Here is a 23,212-nt window from a genome sequence, read left to right as displayed (position 1 = left end):
TTCGCCCGATGAAAATATAAAACAATGTTGAGAAGGTCACCAGTTTTATAAATAACTCCTTTTAAATAAATAATAGTAAATTGTAGTTCTCTTTCGATATATGGCTTCTTTGTCGGCCAATGTCCACCACTAAATCTCGTTTCCTGAAGCCGAATTTATTTGTGCAAAAATCTTATTTAAAATAGCAATATCTTTCTAAAACCGGTGGATTCTTATGATGTATTTATTCAATCGTAATATGTCTCCAAGTAGAAGGACATCCTCTTTATAGTACTGTACCGTTGCTTCGAATTTGGCATAACTCGGTAAGACATCGAACTGAATCACATATTCTCCATTAGCACTGAAGTGACCGGTGTTGTGGGCTTTAGGAATTGGTTTCCACGCATTATGAATAGTATCAAGTTTAAAATCTGAACACATACGATGCACGTCCCGAAGAATCGAGTTGATTTTTGTTAACAATTCATAGCGAAATTTTATGAACTATGCTAGCGTTAGTAGCATACGAATCGGGAATAGATTTACATATGCAGAAGTTCGTTGGTATTTTCAGATCGTCACAAGTCCGATTTGTACTGATAATCTGAGGGAGGCTCGTTCCATATTTTCCAACTGCTCTCGGGGTCATGTGACAGTTGCCAAGTTCAAGGACGTCGTGTAACGTGGCAAACACATCTACATTGCTTGTAAGTTTGTTTCTATTTTCTTTTAGATTTTCGTATAAATTACGATGTTCTCTACGAAACCAACGGGGTAGAGAAACATAAAATGCAGGCAAATGTTCCTCCAAGCGACCCTGATACGTATTCCTAATCTGCCCGTATCTGCTGCCATGGTCACCAAATATTAATAGCACGGTATTGTCAAGTAAACCACGTGCATTTAAATCAGTCAATGTCCTGGTCAGTGGGAGGTCAACCACACCTACACAATGGTCGTAGAGGCTCTCACCAAATTCTGCCAGCTTCTGGTGACTGATTTGAACAAACTTCGATATAAGCGCCAAATTAGATCCTTTTGGACAAGCGATGGTCGCATTTTCCTCCAGATGAAACCTGAATCTTCGAAAATTATCATTAAAACATCCGCCGACATCGAGCGTTTGATTCCCGGTTACAAAGACTTGATAAACCAGGAATAAAATGTGTTTAGCGTGGAGCGGTCTTTGACAATCTTGTATGATGATTTAGCATGGAATAAAATTTATGGTTTAGTAATTAATCTTCTCTCGCTAACATACACTTATTTTTGCAATTATGTTGTATATAACAAAATACCATATACATCCATACGGATAAAGTTCCATTGTTTTTAAATTTTTTTTTTTTTTTTTTTCTTCTTTCATCCAAAGTTCATTTGTTTCTGTCAAATGTTTTTCGAATTTCCACCATTTCCTTGTAGTGAAAAAAAATGTTCAAATATTTCGGGCGTGAAATGTCGTTAGTCTGACATTTTAAATATATATATATATATATATATAATGATCCTTTTGACGAAGTCTGAACCTACTAGAATTGGTCCATCCAGATCTAGTTTACTTGACCCCATTTTATTATCAGACTCTCTTATTTGTAAAGAATCGTTAGTTTTACCTATAATAAGGAATGTAAGCGACCATGAGGGTTGCATTGTAGTAATCGAAATAAACTCTTTCACAAAACCTATTTACAGACGAAAAGTGTGGTTATATAAACGAGCTAACTTTGACAACCTAAATGACCTTATGACTGGACTGCTTTGTTTTCTAATAGTGATTCAGTTGATGCTACGTGTGACAATTTTACTGACGTCTTTTTAGATTTTATTAATAGATGTATACCCTCTAAAACAGTTACAATTCGACCTAATGACAAGCCCTGGATGACATCTGAACTTAGAAAAAAATTGAGAATCCGTAACCGACTACACAAAATACACACTCCGACCTTCAGACATTGATAAATTTAAAGCTCAGAGGAACAAGGTAAATGATATGAAAAAACATGCCAGACTTCTCTTTTACGAAAATATAAATGGACTTATTGACGAATAAGCTTCTTCTGATCCTAAATCTTACTGGAAACTAGTAAATCGACTTCCGGCGGACATTATCAACACATCCCTTCAATGACGGATCCAACGACCAATATTACCTTTTCTAACGATGACGATAAAGCGCGTTTACTTAACTATTTTTGTAGCATTACTCGTGTTAATGATGTTGATGTCCCAGTTCCGATTATTGAATCCAAAATTGATAAACGCTTTGTATCTCTCAGGCTAAACTATTTGGAAATAAATGATGTTTTACAGATTTTAAACCTAGGTAAAGCCTCGGGAGGGGAGGGGATTAGTCATTATGTGCTAAGTACACTGCAAACTCTATCTGTAAACCACTTGAACTACTTTTTAACATGTCCCTTTCTTTATGTGTGTATCCAAACAAATGGAAACTTGCAACTGTAATGCCAATTTTCAAAAGGGCGACCGTCATACGCCGTGAAATTATAGACCAATATCCCTTCTATCTACAGTAGGTAAAGTTTTCGAGCGTGTAGTTTACAAACACTTGTATAATTATTTGTTTGACAATCGTTTGTTTTATCACTATCAGTCTGGCTTGATGCCTAGTCATTCTCCTGTTTATCAACTTATTAAAATTTACCATAATATTTGTATTGCTTTAGAAGAAAGAAAACACACTTGTATTATTTTTTGTGATATATCTAAAGCTTTCGATCGTGTATGGCACAGGGGCCTGATAGCTAAATTGGAATCATATGGAATTTCGGGATCATTGTTGAATTGGTTCACAAATTATCTGCACCAGCGTAAACAGAAAGTTTTAATTGGAAATTCTTATTCCGGTCTAGGTAATATCGACGCTGGTGTACCTCAGGGTTCAATACTCGGGCCGCTTCTCTTTTGTTATATATCAATGATATTTCAGATGTTCTTGATTAAGCCTCTAGGTTATTTGCAGATACATGTATCATTATTTCATTCTGCTTTTTCATGTCACGAATTACACACTGTTCTCAACGGGGACCTTGAATCTTTAAATCAGTGGGCTAAACGTCAGTTGGTTTCTTTTAACCCTCTGAAAACAGATGTCCTTTTTATTTCAAATTCAGTCAATACTGACGGGGATCTAAACTTATTTTTTGACGGAAAAAATTAAAGTTTTACAGAAGTTCACAGACACTTGAGAGTAAATCTTAATTCAAATGGAAAGTGGGGGAGTCATGTTGAGGCAGTATATAGCTCGGTTATGACAAAAATTCATGTTTTACGAAAACTGAAATACTTGTTAAAAAGAGATTCTCTGTTAAAGATATATTAATCATTCATTCTACCTGTTTTTGAATATGCTTGTGAGGTATGGGATGGTTGCTCTGTTTTGAATTCTGAGAAATTAGAGAAAGCACAAAGAGAAGCGGCTCGAGTTATAACAGGTTTACCTTCGTATGCTAGTAATGGATCACTATATTTTGAAACGGGATTGGAAACATTATCGGAGAGAAGGAAGACGCGTAAGTTAAATGTATGATACAAAATGATAAATGATTTAACCCCTTCTTATTTATTGGCACTTTTGCCAAACACAGTGGGTTACAACAATCAGTATGATTTATTGAACAAACATGATTATATCATTCCTTCTTTCAGACTCTCCCTAAGTAACTCTTCCTTTCTGCCATCAAGTTTACGTCTGTGGAATTCGCTAGACAGTTCAATAAGAACATTACCATCTTTGAATGCTTTTAAATCTTCTTTTTCTAATGACGCTAATTCTTGTCCTCCATCTTATTATAATTTTGGCGAACGTAATTACATACGAGACTCAGACATCGGTGCAGCTCTTTGAAAAGTGATTTATTCCGTGTTAAGATCGTTGATAACCCATCGTGTGCTTGTGGACATTACTGTGAGGATGTTGGTAATTTTTTCCTAGAATGTAAGCTTTATGATAGAGTAAGAATAACGCTTTTTCAAAGTATAAACATGTTGAATATAGATCAAGTGAATTTACATCTATTTTTATTTGGAAATGAAATTCTGTCCCTAACTACCAATACAGAAGTATTCAGACACGTGCAATTTTTTATCAAATCCAGCAACAGATTTTAAGTAAAATGTACTAACTGTTAAATATATTATTTATGCTTTGTTAATGTTACCATGTAAATATTATCATGTATTGTATTGAGGAAAAGGCGGTCATAAGTTGAAATAACTTATATCTAATCCTCTGCTCAATTTTGGGGCAATAGATATGTTTAAATCAAATCACAGCTACTCCGTTGGGGTTATCGTGTGCAGGGTCGGTTACAAATGTAAATGTAAAATGGGGAACTTGTTGGTATGTTGTGATAAAAGCTGCCAATTTGTCAAATATCGACTGTAGAATCAACGAGTTTCCTGAGCAGAGTCCATTTCTCATCCTAGAAGTTTCTAGTCCCATAAATAACGGTCGCAAATAATAATCTACAGGGGCGGAATGGAAACCATTTTTTAGATAGTGGAAGATAGCAATATTTGAGGAATCCTTACCCATGAAGGTTACATAACCAGCTTTCATGAAATCCTTCCAGATAAAAGGATAATTATCAAAAAACCCTTTGGTACCGTTCAGTTCTTCTTTTGTTATACCCAATAGCATAAGAAGTATGTTCGGAAATGTATTTAGACCCGCTTTGTTTTACCCTAAAAGTTCTACGGAATCCATGGTCTTCGTAAGGAAACTCCGAATGAAACTCATATGGCGGATAAAGTTCATACGAGAAGTCGAATCTAGTCCTATCATAACCACATTCATAGGTCTTCTCACCATCGTACCGGTATCTTTTATTGTAGATCTAACTTCATTTCTTGAATTAACTAAAGTTTCGTTTCTGACAACAAAAGCAAAATGTTGCTCTGTAAGTAGTGTGTTATTTGTACCGAAACAACGAATCAAACAAAATTCGTCGGTGACATTGATAAATTCGTTAAAATTAAGAAATTTGTTTTTTTCAAAAACATGCTTCGCTTGTCGGTACCTATTGCTTCCACGTAGGGTTGATAAACACATTTTGAAAATGTTTCATAGTGCCTCTCGATTGCAGTTTTATTGACTATCATTTGCAAATGTTTCTGGTACGCAAGAATATTCCATCTTTTACATTAATAATGTTTTTTTAATTTTATGATTTTTTCAATGGTAAGTGCGAAAGGATCGGAGTGCGGAAACTGACAATTATCTGTATGATAGTCGTTGTTTTTTTCAACACCATAGTGTCCGTCTGATTTTAACTGAACTGTGGGTGGAGAGTTTGGTACTAAATAAATCCAGCCTGTCCCCAAACTTGATCATAAAATACAACAAGGATCCAAACAGTAAGATTAAGCCGAACATCCTCGCTGGTTTAAACAAAAACTGCATCATTAAGGTTGACATACCTGGGATGATATAGGTATACATTTTATCATACTGTAGAAATGATCAGAAAGAAATACATAATGTAATTGACACTTGATTAAATCTAAACATATTTCATCACACAAAAGTGTTAATAGGATTGGGCACAAGTTTTACAACTGATATAAAGCCTTTTCCAAACATATCAATGCACACACAGTATATGTACAAGGTGGCAGTAGGATATACTAATAATGAAACAGTTATAAACAAGTTGAGAGAGAGAGAGAGAGAAAACAGAGAGATGGAGAAGAAAGAGAGAGAGAGAGAGAGACAGAGAGATGGAGAGACACAGCAGAGAGAGAGAAGAGAGAGGTGAGAGAGACAGAAAGAGAGAGAGAGACAGAGAGAGGGAGGCTAGGAGAGAAACAGAGAGGGAGAGACAGTGAGAGAGAGAGAGAGAGAGAGAGATAAACAGAGCGAGATATATAGAGAAATATAGACAGACATACAAACAGACAGACAGACAGACAGAGAAAGAGAGACAGACAGAGAGACAGAGAGAGGGAGAGAGAGATAAACAGAGACATAGAGAGACAGACAGAGAGAGACAGAGACATAGAGAGACAGACAGAGACACTGAGAGAGAGAGAGAGAGAGAGAGAGAGAGAGAAAGAGAGACAGAGAGAGAGAGAGAAAGAGAGAGGGGGAGGGAAAGACTGAAAGAGAGAGAGACAGGAGACAGACACACACACACAGAGGGAGAGAGATGGAGAGACAGAGAGAGATAAACAGAGACATAGAGAGACACAGAGAGAGAGAGACAGAGACAGAGACAAAGAGAGAGAGAGGGGGCAGGTGTAAAACAGGAGCTTTGTATGTTTGGAATTCTTTGTATATATGTAGACCATGCATCTGTACCTTTTCCATACAAGTGAAACAGGTGATACACATGCCTAAACTCACAACTACAAAAATGAGGTAAAATTACCCAAAAAAAGTCAAAAACGTTTGCCACATTTAAACACTGTTTTCTGCCTCTGAGAAAGTTAACAGTGTCGAAATACTTTCAAAGTTTAAATTAGAATATATTGCTAGACTTTTTTCCTATTTTATCACATCATGTCATAATGTCTAATTTAGATTCGTTTTCTTCAGTAAATAAATAATAAACATTTAATTAATTCATGATAAATAGATTTTTATACATAAAATTCGCGGAAACACTGGTGAAATAGATTAATGCTAAAATTGTTAGCTTCAGACTGGAGACGAAAGTCACGCATGTTGGTCATTTACATAATAAATCATTATCGTTGTATGACTTTTATATTCAACTTTGAATAAAACGTCGGGAGCTTTTCATAGCAGTTAACCTTGCATGATTGTGCTGTTTAGTTTTATGAACATGCTACGAACAGGTTCTTTTTTCAATGTTAAGCCACACCATGGACTGAAATTCCATGCATAACAACTTCATACTTGCAATTATAATGCAGCTAATATACAAACGCTTCTACTTCACAAACAGATTTCCGATAGTGGACTGTGGTCTAGAATTGTTTTAAGTCTTTATAATTCGCTATTAAGTAGATAATTCATGTGTGAATAAGATCGTTATCAAACCTTAATAAAACGAGGAAAAATTTAGATTAGAAAAAAACAAAACGGAGCAACACTGTTTTATCCACTACACTTATCATTTGATGTATCCGAGTATTGTATTGATGTGTTCCAAAATAAAGAAAGGAAGGAGTTTATAACACGCCGGGTGCCTTAGATTAACTCAGTATATTACAAATTATAACGACGAAAATGTAGGTTTAATTAATTATGTAATTAGGTTGTGTGTTTACCCAAATGACAACGAGGCTGTCATTGGGGTCACGCACATGTAAGCATTTCTGTCATCTAAACTCTGTTATGTATTCATACAGTTCCACAGGTAAGAAAACTCACTATTGAGACATAATTTTGAAAATATTTTAAAAGACTTGATCACAAATTGTACCTCTGTTAATTAAGTAATGTGTTAAAAACATCTCCATCCACGGTAGGTGCTTGAATTTTTTTTTTTTTTTTTTTTTCTTTCTTTTTTTTAATTTCAAATACATTGCGACAAGTACAAGTTTTGTTAAAAAGGATAATGAACGCAGTGATCTCGGTATTGGATATGGAACTTAAAAACCGAACAAACACTGTATTTAATCCATCTTCAACAGAAACGTCACTCGAGCTTATTTACCGCAGAGGCCAATGAGAACTGTCAATATGTTAATTGAAGTAGAAAATATATCAATCGATAAAATATGTTTTCAAGATTCCACGTGGACACAAAATCAAACTTAAAATAGATATTCCGAACAAACTGAGATATCATGATGCTTTTGAAGAAATTTGTACAGAATCATCTTCTTATATTCATACGGAAATTGCACACCTCAATATACCATTTTAACAAACATGTGATATTTAATTTCAGGAAAATCTGTATAGATCTAACTAGATCGATTTACAAACATTCGCGTGGCTTTGATTGTGTAACAATAGATTTTCGTTGTTGTAAAAGCAAACTGTCCATCGGAGAGATATTTTGATGCCATAGACAGTTCAAACGGTTATTGTATGACTTCTTAAAATTAACCCTAAAACACTTTCAATTTCGTAACAATACAACTATGTCTTGTGGTAATCATACAATATCTTATGATTTTCTTAATTTTCCCTTTAACGATGTGCTTATTACCTGTATTGTCATTCCTGTTAGCGGGGCGATGGTAGTAGTTTTTCACGCATGCTTAATCTACTTAGTTAGGAGGCAGCCATATTGGAAAATGGCGGATGGCCATGTGATCGTATATTTGACGTTAATTAGGTCAGACGATCACACTGATTAATAGATTTAAAAGCAAAAAGCGAATGTGTATATAACCTAAAGGTGACTTAGGAAAATTAAAGTGAAATGCTTTGAAGACAAAATGAAAACTTGATATGGATCAGGAAAACTGAAATGTACGTCACCGCACTAGGCCTCACGTTAACGTTGAGACGAGCGCAAAAACCTTATTTAGTCAATAAAATGATTAAACGGTAAGTACATTTTTTGTATTTTCAGGAGCTGAGATTGAGACTCAGTATCATTAAGTTCAGAATATCGTCTTTTCCTTATCAAATGTGGCGATGTGCGGGAAATGATATCAAGAAATGTACCAACAGGTTAAACCCGTTCACTGGGAACAAGCACGCTTTGTACGTAGTCCGTGGCCTCGTGTGAGAGAGCCTAATTCAAGTCCCCTAAACTCAAAAGAGTTTAATACATAATATTTCAATTTCTACCCAAATCTGACTCAATGAAACTACTAAATGTGACCTGTTATAACATTGCTAGTGCGTATGAATAGAAATATTAGATAAGGGGAGAAAACTCCCCAACTTCTACCAGACATGAAATATACTACATGTGCTTTTAAAACATCAAAATAAAAAATTAAAAACTATTGAAAACTATTAATAAAATTAAAAAAAAAAGAAGAATTGTGTATTCAACATTTAATAACTGTAACTTTACGTTTCAAAAGATGCGAGCGACTGAAGCCTGATATTTCTTGTTCTCCGCTTCGGTGCCTGTAAAAGAAATGGCCGACACCGCTTCGTTTGCGAACCAGCGCACCACGTCTAGACATTATCCCTCCGCGGGGGAAAATGCATACTGTCTTTGTTGCACACTATTATTTAAATTTTCATGAAAGTTGTCGAAAAATATATTAAATTCTGTTCTTATTTAAGTTTCATTGAATATTAAGTAACCACCCTGAAATATATTTCAACCTGTCACAATAATCTGTCTTCAAATGACGGACTATTTGCTTGTATGACGTCAAACGATATGATGACAAGAAACGAAATTAAAAGTAGAAGATAAATTGCGTCAGTTCCCATGCTATAGAAAAAAGAAGCGTGAGTTGAAATATAAGGATTGAGTCTTGCTTATGTCGATTTCATGGGATGATGAATTTAGTTGGTCTTGAGACAAATTTCATGTTGCGCACACCTTAAAGATATCATAAAATAAATATTTATAATATGTCTTAAGTCTTGATGCCAAGAAGCACATAAAAATGAAAATAAAGGAAAGTGTTTCAACGGAGTATTTTTGTCTCTCGTGCCAAAAAAGTATATGCAAGTCATATCAAAACAAACAAACCTGTACGAAAATTGAACGCATTGGCATTCAGAGATACACCCTGACATGTGTGAATCCTCTTATTGCCGATTTTACTTGCATCAGAGACTCCAGCTTATATGATGGCGCTAGATGACATTAGTATTTTATTCTACTTTTGGTATTACCATTTTCCAAATTAAGGATTAAATTTAGAGTCAAGAAAACAACCGATATAAATTGTTGAATTGTTTAAACCTCGAAGGAAGGTAAAGCAAATTCATACAGGTCTTTGTAAATGTCTAAACTTATTCCAAAAATCTAATACGTTTCTATTGTTCATGAACTGAAAATTTCAAACGAATATCAAGTATATTCATGTATATTTTGGGCCATTTCACTATTTGAATAAAGTAAATCCTGGTTGCAGATTACGTCAAACATGAGGTGGTAAACGCCCAAAAGCTGTCACTATTGCTTGCAATATCGAAGACTATACAAAAGACACCAAAATGAATAGTACCTTTTCATGCAACTTTAAATTAGATACAAAAGTGCCTTATAGAAAATTTAATTGTAGCAACCCCTGAATTACATGACAGCTAATAGCTAACAACTAAACACAATTATTATAACAGTTGGTCTGAGCACAAACTGGTAAACCACAAATCGAAGTGTATCTGTATAATAGCCCATCCATGCATTATCATAAACACGTTCACATCATTGTTTATAAAGCTTGATCATACGGACATTTAACTCGGATTATCTCCCCTGAACCAGCCTATTTCTTGATTCTCAATCCTGAGGTCGATAAGGCGATACAGCTTTGCATGGCCATACAAAGAACTTTTTGTCCTGTTTTTTTTTTCTTTCTCGTGCAGATATGCTCATTAAAGCAGTATGCTACACTTGGATCGGTATTTCTATTCTTTCTTTATTTCACAATAATGATTTTTGTCCATTATTTTTTTTTCTTTGACTACAAACAGTGTTTATTTCCACAAAAACATTTACGGTTATGCAATTTACATTTCATATTCATTTCAATCATCATTAGTCAGTTAATACTGTGAAATTAGAGTGACCTTATGACATGCATAGTCAAAAGTTAATTAACCGTTTATAACATGAAAAACTTGAAATACTATGTTTACATATTTCAATACCTAGAAATGTATTCAGTTTACGACAGCTGATCTTGGGGAACTATGATTATCCGTACATATCTTTTCTAAATCGTATATTCTCATTTGGTCAATATTCGTGATTAAAAATCATTGGCAATTTGAATATTTATCAATAAATATAATTATACTCATTTTAACTTGAGATTTAAATTCGCGGATTATGAGTACCCTATAAATCAATTAAACTGAATCCTAACGAATACTAATAATTGTAAAGAACTTTAACACAGATATAACATCATCGTGGTATTGTATTTCATTACATTTTCTTACTGTATTTGGTACCATGGCTTTGGCACATTTGTGAATTGTGATATTTCTAATCAATATGTTCCTACATATTAACAGATCATTTCATTCTTTGTGTTACAAGACACATCGGAGAGTTGTGTCTTATATAAGATATCATATAATTTGATTTTATCCTAACTATTGTTTAAAACTTAATTAAATCAAGATAATATTTAATGATGAATATTTAATGAGGCACAAGCTGAAATAGATTCACTCATCATGTCATACATCTTCAATTCACAGCACAAAGGCAACATCCTCAGTCTGCAAAAGATAGGGCGAGAAAGATTGAGACAACCGCAGCTGCTCGACCTACCATCGGTCTTCAAAACCATCAAGCAAAAAGAGCTTCTATTTCGAAATTTTTTACTTCTATAAAGAAAAGGAATTCCAGTGAAAGTGCCGGGTTGGAACATCCTCAGTCTGCAAAAGATAGCGTGAGAAAGAAGCCCTATGCTGCGTGCGTTTCACTTACCGCAGAGCAAAAGGCAGACCGTCCAGTTCAGTCAGTTGATTTAACGAGGGATGATGACATCGATACTGGTGGCTTTGTCGGGATGTCTAGGAGGAGAACAAGCCGCTTATTCGCGAGTGGCATGTCAGAAACATGCACTACAGAAGATATTAAATCCTACGTAGAGAAGAAAGGTGTTGTTGCTACGTTTGTTCGCTTACTGAAAAGCCGTAGATGGGGTACCGTCTCTGCTCGTGTTAATATCCTTTCGTCTGACATCTTTAAAACGAAGAATCCTTGGTTTTGGCCAAAAGGTGTCAGATGCCGGAAGTGGCTGAGTAAGAACAGGTTAACTGGGGATAACGCCTTTAAAAGAGAGAAATCTGATCATGAAGAGGAATTGTCTTAGCATGCAAATAGTTTATCGCTCTGCTGTGTTCTACTTGTCATTGTCATGAACTCTCTCCGGATCATGTCTTGGAACATCACCGGTATTATGTCAGCGGCGTCTCATTTACATGATGCTCTAACTAAGGAACAAGTCGATATATGTGGTGTATCAGAACATTGGTTGTTCGAGGAAAATCAACATTTATTTCGTAGTATCCACGAGTCATACGATTCCTTCGTAATATCCTATTTTTCTCTCCTTCCTCTATTGAATAACAGATTTCGTAAAGGAGGAGTTGCTCTGATTTGGCACAAGAACATCTCAAGTTACGTTACTATTATAGACTCTAACGATGATCTTATCGCTATTATTAGAGTAGCGCTGGACACTATGGTGTTATTCATTGTTCAGGTCTATTTGCCAATAGCACAGCACGGTGTAAACCTCGATAGGGACTACATTGCTAAACTTGATGAGCTTTACTGCAACATGTCAGTTGGAGGAGAAGTGATTTTTATTGGTGATTTTAACGCAAGACTCTGTGGGCCTCGCTGTCCAATTCCTGCCAATAGACCGGGTCGTGATTCACAAAATGTTATGACACAAAATAACCTTGCCTCTCTTACCACGCTAAACTGCTGTAGTGACCCAAAACACTCATTTCTTCAGAGCGAAAACGGCTATGCTTCCCTGATTGATCACGTCATTTTGGATTTAAACAAACTCCATCTTGTACTTCGCTGTGAAATCCTGGATGACGATTCCTATCTTGATGTTACTAACCATAGGCCAATTATATTAGAGACACATGTACCTCCACCACAGCTTTCTTATTGCTCTCAGTCTGTGGAGAGAATATCTTATAAGTGGATAAGTACTGGCATGAAAAGTAAAATACGCAGATACTGCGACAATGTGGAAAGCATTATCAGTGATCGGAAGCTGGAGAATCGTTTGCTCGTGTCGAAGTCTGATATTGATCTTTATACAGAAGAACTTGTGAAAAGTGTAAAAGAAGCAATTAAGGCGTCTTTACCACTTAAGAAATTTCCAGTTCATTTTTAAAACCCTATTGGAAAGGAACTCTAAAAGATTTGAGTTTAAACATATTTTATTGCCAAAATATTGCAAGAGGATTGAGCACAAGTTCCAAGAACTTATAATCGCCCGCTCCTAATTATTAAACACATACATATGTACATAACATCATAAGATGGCAGATAAAATTAGAAGATAACATGATAATTTATATTGAGAGAGAGAGGAGGGGTGGGAGAGAGAGAGAGAGAGAGAGAGAGAGAGAGAGAGAGAGAGAGAGAGAGAGAGAGAGAGAGAGAGAGAGAGAGAGAGAGAGAGAGAGAGAGAGAGCTTCATCTCTTTGAATAATAATAATAATAAAATAGTTGAAATGATTTGCATACACACATACACACACTAACATCCACTAGATCTATATACATGTATGTGACTAGTTGCATACAGTACAGTCAGCAGTTTTACACTGTACGCTATTTAATTCCCTCGGCTGTTCAAATGTTCATCACATGCCGTGCTAAAGTGGCGTTCTCCTTTTGTTTCCTTGCAATCTTAGAATTTCTGTTTCCACCGTGCCGACTGAGACTGTATGCAAGACATAATTTAATAACTATTTACGAAGGGATCATACATACAAATTCGCTCTCATACAAAACCATTCCAGCAGACGACACTTTACTCAGACTCACTCTACTAAAACATAAAGTAAGAATATAACAAAAACATAATGGTGAAATTTAACAGCTTTGGCAGAAGGGACCAGACTTACTGATGAAGATGAGACACACGGGCTTTGACTAATTAAACATGTGAGTGCTCGAAATAAACTGTTGAGCATTAAGGAATAATTCTTCATTTTCATTGTACGAATAATCCTCGTTACCAAATAATAATTTATCTAAACTAAGTGGTAAAAATGTATGGAGGTTTCTGAACATTCGTTATAGTTGTTGAGTAAATCTATTGCAGATGAAAAAGAAATGATGAGTTTTCATAACCAAAGCCGCATGCACAGTTTGGAGAATCAATTAGGTTGGCATTAAATAGATCGGCATTTAATGCACTACAATTATGACGGAGTCTAGTTAACGAGATATTTGTTTTTCGATCACCAGACAAATAAAAATCAGGTACTCTGATTGGCTCATTTCTTATACGAAGACATTCTCTAAAGCTGTTGAAAGTGGGTTTACTTCGAATATTAGGATCAAGTTCGTTCCATAGTCTTATAGTAGAGGGTATAAAAGAATTTTTAAAAGTTTGTAGACGAGTATGTGGAATGGAGTATTCATCTTTATTTCTTAAATTATATGGAGTAATGGTGGAAACTAGAGGCGGGAGAATGTCATTTAGATAAGAAGGGGCTAGATTATTGTGGATTTTGTAAAACAGTTGCAGTTTGCGACGGGTACGTCGTTGGGACAATGATTCCCATCCAGTTTCAAAATAAAGAGACTCTCTACTAGCAAAAACTGGCAAACCTGTTACAATACGAACTGCTTCAAGCTGAATTTTTTCAAGTTTTTTTGCATCGCCAATAGTACAACTATCCCAAACTTCGCAGCAGTATTCAAGCAGAGGGAGTATAAAAGTGAGATAAATTCTATTTAAAGTTTTGCGATTAAGAATATACTTTAATTTCTGAAGGATACCTATTTGTTTTATAGCATTTTTACAAATGTTATCAATGTGGTATGTCCATTTACAATTTGCATCTAAAAATATGCCAAGATGTCTATGATGTTCAGTAAAATCTATTCTGACATTGTTAAAAATTAATTTTATATCGAGTTCGGTATTAGTATTTGAAATGAGGAGTGTTTCTGTTTTTGTAGGATTAAAATTTACAAGCCAGTCATTTGCCCATGTTTGAATTTTTTTCTAAATCACTGTTGGTCGTGGTTTCAAGTTCAATGGCAGAGGAAGCTGATACAGAAAGGGAAGTATCGTCAGCAAACAGACGAGAGAGACTTGCAAGGTTATCAGTTATATCATTTATATATAATAGAAAAAGTAATGGACCTAGGACAGACCCATGGGGTACACTAGCATTTGTTGTTTTAGCAGAAGACATTGCATTATGAATAAAGACTTGTTGATGACGATTACTGACATAATCTGACAGCCAATTCAAGATATTTCCAGAAATGCCATAGCTTTTTAATTTATGTACCAGACCAATATGCCATACTCGGTCGAAAGCTTTAGAAATATCGCAGAAAACAAGACATGTATGTTTACGACTTTCAAGATTTTTGCACACGTTATGATAAATTTCAATAAGCTGGTGTACAGTAGAGTGTCCTGCTTGAAAACCAGACTGGTATTCATACAACAGTGAATTGTCAACTAAATAATTATGAAGAAACTTGGTTATATTTTTTTCAAAAACTTTGCCCACAGTGCTCAACAAGGCTATGGGTCTATAGTTACAGGGTAAATTTTTATCCCCTTTTTTAAAAATGGGCATAACCAGCGCCTTTTTCCATGAACTTGGATATTTACCATTTCGATGGCTAATCTTATCGTGTCCTACTGCTTTACCTACATTTAATGTTTTAAGTATATCTACGATATCGGACTGTGTAAATGGTATATCATCTAAACGACTTTGAGTTCTAAGATTAACTTGAGGGAGAGGTACACCGGTATCATCTATGGAAGAAATGGATGCAAAATAATCGTTTAAAATGTTGGCTTTCTGCTCGTCGTCTACCTCAACCGAGTTAGAAATAGGATTTAATAGGGGCGGAATGATGTAAGACGTGTCTGCGGTTTTAAGAATTCTACGTATTAGTTTCCAAAAATTCGTCTGATTAGTTTTTACATAGTTATCAAGAAGTCCATTTATGTCAGCATAGAACAGTTCCTTAGTCCTGCGTTTAAGATTATTTACATGGTTTCTCTGTTTTTTAAATTTATCTAAATTACCTACAGAAAAAAAATCTTTTCATTTTTTTGTGCAGTCTGTCCCTAATTCTTATTTCCCGTCTGAGTTCAGTTGTAAACCATGGTTTGTCACTAGGCCTAATAGTAATATATTTAATGGGGATACAGTCGTGGGCAAATTCAATGTATTTTTGGTAAATATCAAGCACATCTCATCACATGAAGTAGCGTTATTGATCTAAAAGATCTTCATAAGGAGCTGTGGAGATGTCGTTCTGTTTGGACGCGCCATGGAAGACCAAGATCCCACGACTCTGAAGTGTTTAGGAAATACAAGGATGCGAAACGTGACTTTCGAAAAGCTCATAGACGTGTATCTGAAGAGTATCTTCAAAAACTCAATAATAATATCGCTGGAACTACTGAAGTTGACCACCCTTCTTTTTGGCGGCTGGTGAAATCTCGTCAGAAGAAAAATCTCGGTTGTGCTGGGACGGAAATAAATTTCGATGGTATTTAAATAAGAAATCCTGCGGATTTGGCAGATTTCTGATTTTAATAACAACTTTCAAACTTATGTAAATCGCAGTGTGACCGAGATGTTCGTTCTGACGAGAATATTGTCTCTAAATGTGAAGAATTTTCATTTCATGAGATTGAAAAAGTTTGTAAAAACTTTCCTTCGGGTAAAGCTCCTGGTCTTGATTTCCTTGTTTATGTAAATTTTAAATTTGCTCATGTGTCACTTTTTCACTGTTTATCAAAGCTTTTCAATTCATTTTTAGTAAACAACTACATACCTTTGTCTATTAAAAGAGGCGTTATCTGTTTCTTATGTAAGGACACAATAAGTCAGAAGCTGATCCAAATAGCTATCGTGCCATTTCATTGTTGCCTTTCATTCTGAAAAAATTTGAAAAATTGTTTCTAGAAAGATTACAGTCTGAAAACATCTTTAAAGTTAGTCCTCTACAAAATTGTTTCCAAAAGCAAGTTAGTAGTGCCATGACTTCCTTCTTTTTGCATGAAGCTAGTATTTATGCCAAATATTGTGATAACAAACTTTTCACTTATTTCCTGGATACTGCTAAAGCGTTCGACTGTGTTTGGCGCAATGGTCTTTACTTCAAAATGAACCAAATGGGGTTCCCTGTTAAATGTATAAAAGTATTAGCTTAAAAATTTGCAGATATGCAAAGTTGTGTTTTGTATCAAGGTTTTCAATCTGATTGGTTTTCCATCGATCAGGGAGCGAGGCAAGGAAGTATTGTCTCTCCATGGATATATTCTTTATATATAATGACTTGCTAGACACTTTATGTAACTCAAACTTTGCTTTTTGTATAAGAAATGTAAATGTTACTTGCCCTGCTCAGGCAAATGATATGGTTGTACTAGCATATAACAAATGTGGTCTTAATGAATTGATGAATATCTGTTTCATGTACAGTTGTAAATGGAGGTTTACATATAATGCTTCAAAAACATGCATAATTGTTTTCAACGATAACGATGTATTCGAGGTCGAAACGCAAGTGGTAACTTGGTTCAAAAGACGTTAACGAAGCTGAAAGTACCATACATGTTGGTGTCTATCTTGATAAATATAGATTAGGACGTCCTAATATAGACGATGTAGTTCATAAGTTCCGAAGTTCATGTTTTAGTTTTCTCGGATCCAACCCTATAGGAGATAGCATAAACCCTTAAATTGGTTTAAGGCTGTATAAATTTATCATTCAAGCACGTGGACTTTACAGCTGTGAACTATGGTTTCTTCTCTCTAATTCAGATTGGAGTCGTTTAGAAAAGATTTAAAATCTCCGTGTTAAATTAATTCAGTGTTTTCCGTTACGTACTAGATCTGACATCTGCTTAGGGATGTCAGGTTTACCTTCCATATCTGCTAAGGTTGACCAATGTAAACTCTTTTTTCTAGGGTCGCTATGTAATTTGACTTCACATTGTGGTGTGAAGCAAATATTTGTACTACGTTTATTGCATATGCATTATCAAATGTACAAAAGCACCGATGGTGTTATCCCAAATATATGATTTATTTTACATAAGTACGATCTACAAAATTATATATATGACTTTATAAAATCGGGTATATTCCCGATGAAGTCTCATTGGAAACAAATAGTTAAAACGACAGTTTTTGAGAAAAGAAGGGAGCAATTGGCAATCTCGTTTGAATGCTACCAATGACCTCAGTAGCTTCAAAATTCTCTAAGCTACGCTTGTACCTTCGCCACTCTATTTTTTCTGGCGCTCACTTAATGTTCGTTTTGGTACGGTATATCAGAAAATGACAAAGTTATGGACAATTAATCCAGACTGTGAGTTATTAATTGATTAAATTCATTCCATATTTTTAAAATCATTAGATCAGTATCCATTCTTCATCAGAATTTTTCAAAATGCAACGGTCTGAATTGCTCAATATTAACCCATATTTGATAACACGAAGTTTCCCATATGCGGAAATTTGTAATCTTCTCAATTCAAAATATGCTAATAGCAGGTGCTCTTTTTCACGCCAACATTTTACAAATTGAATGTAGACCGTCTCTACATATAAAGGTTCGTGAGATCCCCAGACTTCAGAACTGTAACTTAATGCGCTGTTTACATAAGTGTGAAACACATAACATTGTGTTATTACCTGCATAATAAGCGTTATTGCATTCTTCTGCTTCCGGAGGTCGTTAGATTTGTCGATAATTTGCAGTTCTGTATCATTTTGAAACAATTTTTCATCATTTCTAATCTAACAACTACTAATGAATATTACTTTTTTCGTTTTGTATGTTTTAAAGTTAATACTATGTTACACATTATAGGGCCTAATGGCGTCTAACACTTGTAATTTTTCTGAGGTTTCTGCAAATGACGCCGTGTCATCAGCATGAATCAAAAGGAAAATACGAATTAAATTACGTTCCATTGACAACACAAATTAATTTCACAATGAGTACCGCATTCATTGCTGAGAGGACTCCCCCCCCCCCCCCCCCCCCAAAAAAAAAAAAAAAAAATTTATTTTTTTAGTTTGAATATTGCCCTGAATATAGTTTACAATATTTAGCCCAATTTAAGTTAAGTTAACCTTTAGTTATGTAACCCAGCGTGTTTGTAAACATGTCAGGGCTTTATGGTACACTATGTCTATGTGTGTTCTATTGTTTACTTTTTTTAAATGTCAAACTAGGTGACAAGATGTTACAGCTGTCTGGAAATGAAAACAAAAACATGTTTGATAGTAACATTATTATGTGTACACAAAACGACAATAATATTTTGGTGATGACAAATGTGAAATCCAAATGAAAGCAGCAAGTACTGTAAAGGCGATAAAGACACAGACACGGTACGCCAGTTGTGTTGTAGTTCATTTGAGGGTTAGGAATCGTGTAATGTGTTTCTTTTTCAATCCTGTTTTGTCAGAAGATAAACACTGATATCTTCTTAAGACTATAATTTGACACAAGTTGATATACAACACTATATGGAAATATTTCTTGACAGATGGTTTACGAACATCTCCGGTAAACGGTAAGTGAGCATGTTAATGATGTGTTGAAGAATGCTATACCGGCTTGACTACCCGGCCCGTAGGCAGGGGGATGGGGTGTGGGGGTGGGGTGGGAGGGGGGGGGGGGGGGGGGGGGAGGGGGGAGGTTGGTTGGTTACACGATATACAGGATCGGGCAGAATCGGGAAGAATCGGGTAGGATCGGGTAGGATCGCGCAGAATCGGGCAGAATCGGGCAGGATCGCGCAGAATAGGGCAGAATCGGGTAGGATCGGGCAGGGTACCTAATGGGGCATAACACATAATTACTGCAATTCACATATTTCATAAAATGTTTTTTCTGTACATTCTGATCGGAATGTGATAACAATTCAAATGTTAAGATATTGAGTGATGATAAAATAATGAGTGATATTAAGATATTAAGTGATATTAAGATATTAAGTGATATTAAGATATTCAGAGATGATAAGATACTGAGTGATGTTAAGATATTGAGTCATATTAACAGATTGAGTGATAAGAGATTGAGTGATATTAAGATTTTGAGTGATATTAAGATACTGAGTGTTGATAAGAGATTGAGTGTTGATAAGAGATTGAGTGATATTAAGAGATTGAGTGATGTTAAGATTTTGAGTGATATTAAGATACTGAGTGTTGATAAGAGATTGAGTTATATTAAGAGATTGCGTGATGATAAGATATTGAGTGATATTAAGATATTGAGTAATATAAAGAGATTGAGTTACATTGCATCTTCTTTCTTTGTATATCAACATAAGAATTTCGACTCAATTCTGTTTCACTAAAAGTTTGTCAGCAGTGACTAGTCAACTAACCGTAATATAAAGGTTTATTTCACAACATTGGTGACACTAGCTTAATTTTTTTATACTTAATATTCCTGTTGCCCCGACTAACATCCTCGATACTCCAGCGGGCAAAATTGAAGGCTCAAGCGAAGTAATGTAATTGGTTGCAGAAGAAAAAAGTGACCAATCACATACCGATACGCTTTGAAGATTACAAAGGAGCGACCCAAACTTCAAAGCCATTATAATGATATACTGTTATACAACCTCGAGATTCGCTGTTCCAGGGGTATAAAGCGGGAAAGTCTTTACTTTATTTAGTCTCAGCTATGAATCCTAGAAGAACGAAACAGCTGTATGATGTAGCGGCACTGACGAGTCCTGGAAGGATGAAACAACTGTATGATGTAGCATCACTGACGAGTCCTAGAACGACGAAACCGCTGTATGATGTAGTATCACTGTTGAGTCCTAGTAGGACGAAACAGCTGTATAATGTAGCACCACTGTCGAGTCGTAGAAGGACGAAACCGCTGTATGATGTTGCATCACTGACGAGTCCTACAAGTACGAAACAGCTGTATGATGTTCTGTTTCACTCAGGTGATCGTTTCGGCCTTGGATTCCTGGATCCATTTTTTTCTGGCCTCTTCATTCCCTGGATTTTGTATCTTTTGTTTTTGTTTTTAGTTGATTTTTTTTTTATCATTCTTTGTTTATTTCTTTATCCCATGAAGTGAACTTTGTGGCCTGTTGTCCGTCTAGCCTTTAACAAATCTAGATAAATGATTTGGTTATCATGATTTCGCGGTGAAATACTCTAGAAATGATTATAATATTTTACCTGTAGACCCCTCCATGTCCGTAGCTATGCAAAATGAATGTAAAAATACCTTTTCGGATTTTGAATGAAAATGCTTCATGTTTGCACATGTTCAGTTTGTGGTAAAACTAGACAAAAACGTCACGTTTGATTTAAACAAATTACCACACCACCTAAAGATACGTGCTAAATAGTTCCTTGGTGTCGTTTGTCGGCTCCTCTGAGTCTTTATTTTGTATTATGGCTGAATTGCAACCCCCACCCCCGTTTGTCGGCTCCTCTGAGTCTTTATTTTGTATTGTGGCTCAATTGCATTGGATTAAAACATGGGAAAAACATTCACTTGTAATAAAAAATGTGCCTGGTTTAAAGAAAAACTAAATATGACTTAAAACATATTGAAAAAGTTTTTCTAGAACGATAGGATGACTATAGCGACCATGATAACATAACCATGATATGCTTTAAATTGTGATGGCGCTAGTATTCTGAGCAACAGGTCAGAGCGAGAAGCCCAAATAGCCCCGCCCCCGTGCGACAAGTCTTTCTAACCAACAAAACATGATACCATCGTTTGTATTCGTTTCCAAGTCATGTAGGTATTACGTACTACATACATCTATTAACAAACGACAACATTGGTAGGTAACAGCTCCCCAGTATGTGTTCCGTGTAAACCTGAAATGTTTTTATTAAGATTCAAGGGCACGTAACTCTAGAAATCCGATAAGTCGGATATGTATGGATTGCGTCTATAAAATCTTGATGCATATTTAGATTATCATCGAGAAAAACTTTAAATAAATTACAGTCAATATAGTGAAATTAAGTCATTCTTTTGTCCTTTCATAATTACCTAATGTCTTTTTTCGACAAATATATATACAAGACAGAACGTCCAAATCTTATTGAGATATTAAAAAACACATAAGGGTGTGTCACATCCCAACAAAAAGAGAAAATACTAAACCAGAAATGCATCGGTCACAAGTAAAATATTAATTAAGTTCTACAATAATATCTCGTTTTTTTATTGCAGATGAGAGAAGAATTCAGCTGCTTTCAGCTAACGTCTGACTGTTTGCCGTTAAATCATCGATAAGGGAAATAGTTGGTCTGCCATGACACTACTACCAAACCAAGAAACAAGCATACTATGAACGGCTTACATCAAATCCCATATTTCCAATCCATAGAGTTTACAGCTGAGACACAATCATTCGAACTGATTTGAAACACAGGTTAGGTGTTATGGTTCCAAACATCTTGAGTTACCAAGACAACCTTAAATCATACGATATGATTGGATCATCGAATTCTCAAAACCCAACTGATATGCTTTTCCGATTATCAGATTGCTCTGGCTTTGTCAACGCTACCGGTGGTTTCCATGGATACAGGGAGTTCAACAACCTATCTAACGTCCTAGACCAGCATCTGGGTCAGAGGCTCTGTGACGTACCCAGTACATCAAGCATGTTGCTAGGTAACACACCGTCTACTCAATTACCTAATGCATCGTGCAGTTCGAAAAACATTTCCCTGAATACATCCGGTACATTATCAAGCGCTTTCGGAAGTCAGACGCTTTCCGAATGGAAGATTCTATTTCTCGTGCTTGTATTGATCATGATAACATTTACATTTGTTGGCAATACTTTCGTGATTCTGTCCATCCGTCTCGAACGTCGGCTACAGACGCCGACCAACTATTTGACGCTGTCGCTGGCAGTGACGGACCTCCTGGTGTCGGTACTAGTGATGCCATTGAGCGTCATTAATGTTGTCAGTCACGACACCATATTGATACCCGTCGTGTGCCACATATGGATAATTCTGGACGTTAACCTTTGCTCCGTGTCAATATTCCACCTTTTGGTAATTGCTGTAGACCGATACCGGTCGGTAACCAATATAAACTACCGGTGTAAAAGGTCCTCCCGCAAGATCTTCGGAATGGTATCTCTCTGTTGGAGTGTAGGCTTGGTCATATGTGTCCCGCTCGTGTTTGGGGTAGCTGACCCAAAGTATGATCCGAGCATTACTGGAAAGTGCTTGATTGACCAAAGTGTGTTTTATACATTATTTTCTACAATATTTGCGTTCTATATACCTGCTATCGCTATGGTCACTATTTACTATAAAATATACAGAATCGCCAAGTCGAGTATTAGAAAGACATATTTCAAAAAGCTATTGAAGACTGGCGAGAAAGCGATTCGCCGGAGTAGCGCACCG

The 23,212-nt window shown here is 35.7% G+C and overlaps 1 protein-coding gene and 1 pseudogene across 1 annotated transcript in view; one reads left to right on the top strand and one right to left on the bottom strand.

Moving 5' to 3' along the window:
- Positions 1 to 466: 466 nt before the first annotated feature.
- On the bottom strand, positions 467 to 5,446 carry LOC132552535 (uncharacterized; annotated as a pseudogene).
- A 16,827-nt stretch (positions 5,447 to 22,273) lies between these two features.
- LOC132552534 (5-hydroxytryptamine receptor 2A-like) overlaps positions 22,274 to 23,212 on the top strand; it is a 2,349-nt gene continuing 1,410 nt past the window's right edge. The window contains exon 1 of the mRNA XM_060216713.1: positions 22,274 to 23,212. This exon is cut by the window's right edge and continues 538 nt beyond it. Coding sequence (XP_060072696.1) covers positions 22,274 to 23,212 — 939 coding nt within the window.

The sequence above is a fragment of the Ylistrum balloti genome, unplaced genomic scaffold, assembly GCF_031769215.1.
Source record: "Ylistrum balloti isolate Yb309-2 unplaced genomic scaffold, AGI_CSIRO_Ybal_v1 Utg370254, whole genome shotgun sequence".
NCBI classification, from domain to species: Eukaryota; Metazoa; Mollusca; class Bivalvia; order Pectinida; family Pectinidae; genus Ylistrum; species Ylistrum balloti.
The sequence above is the reverse complement of the archived record's forward strand: the minus strand, read 5'-3'. Positions and strand labels throughout refer to the sequence as shown.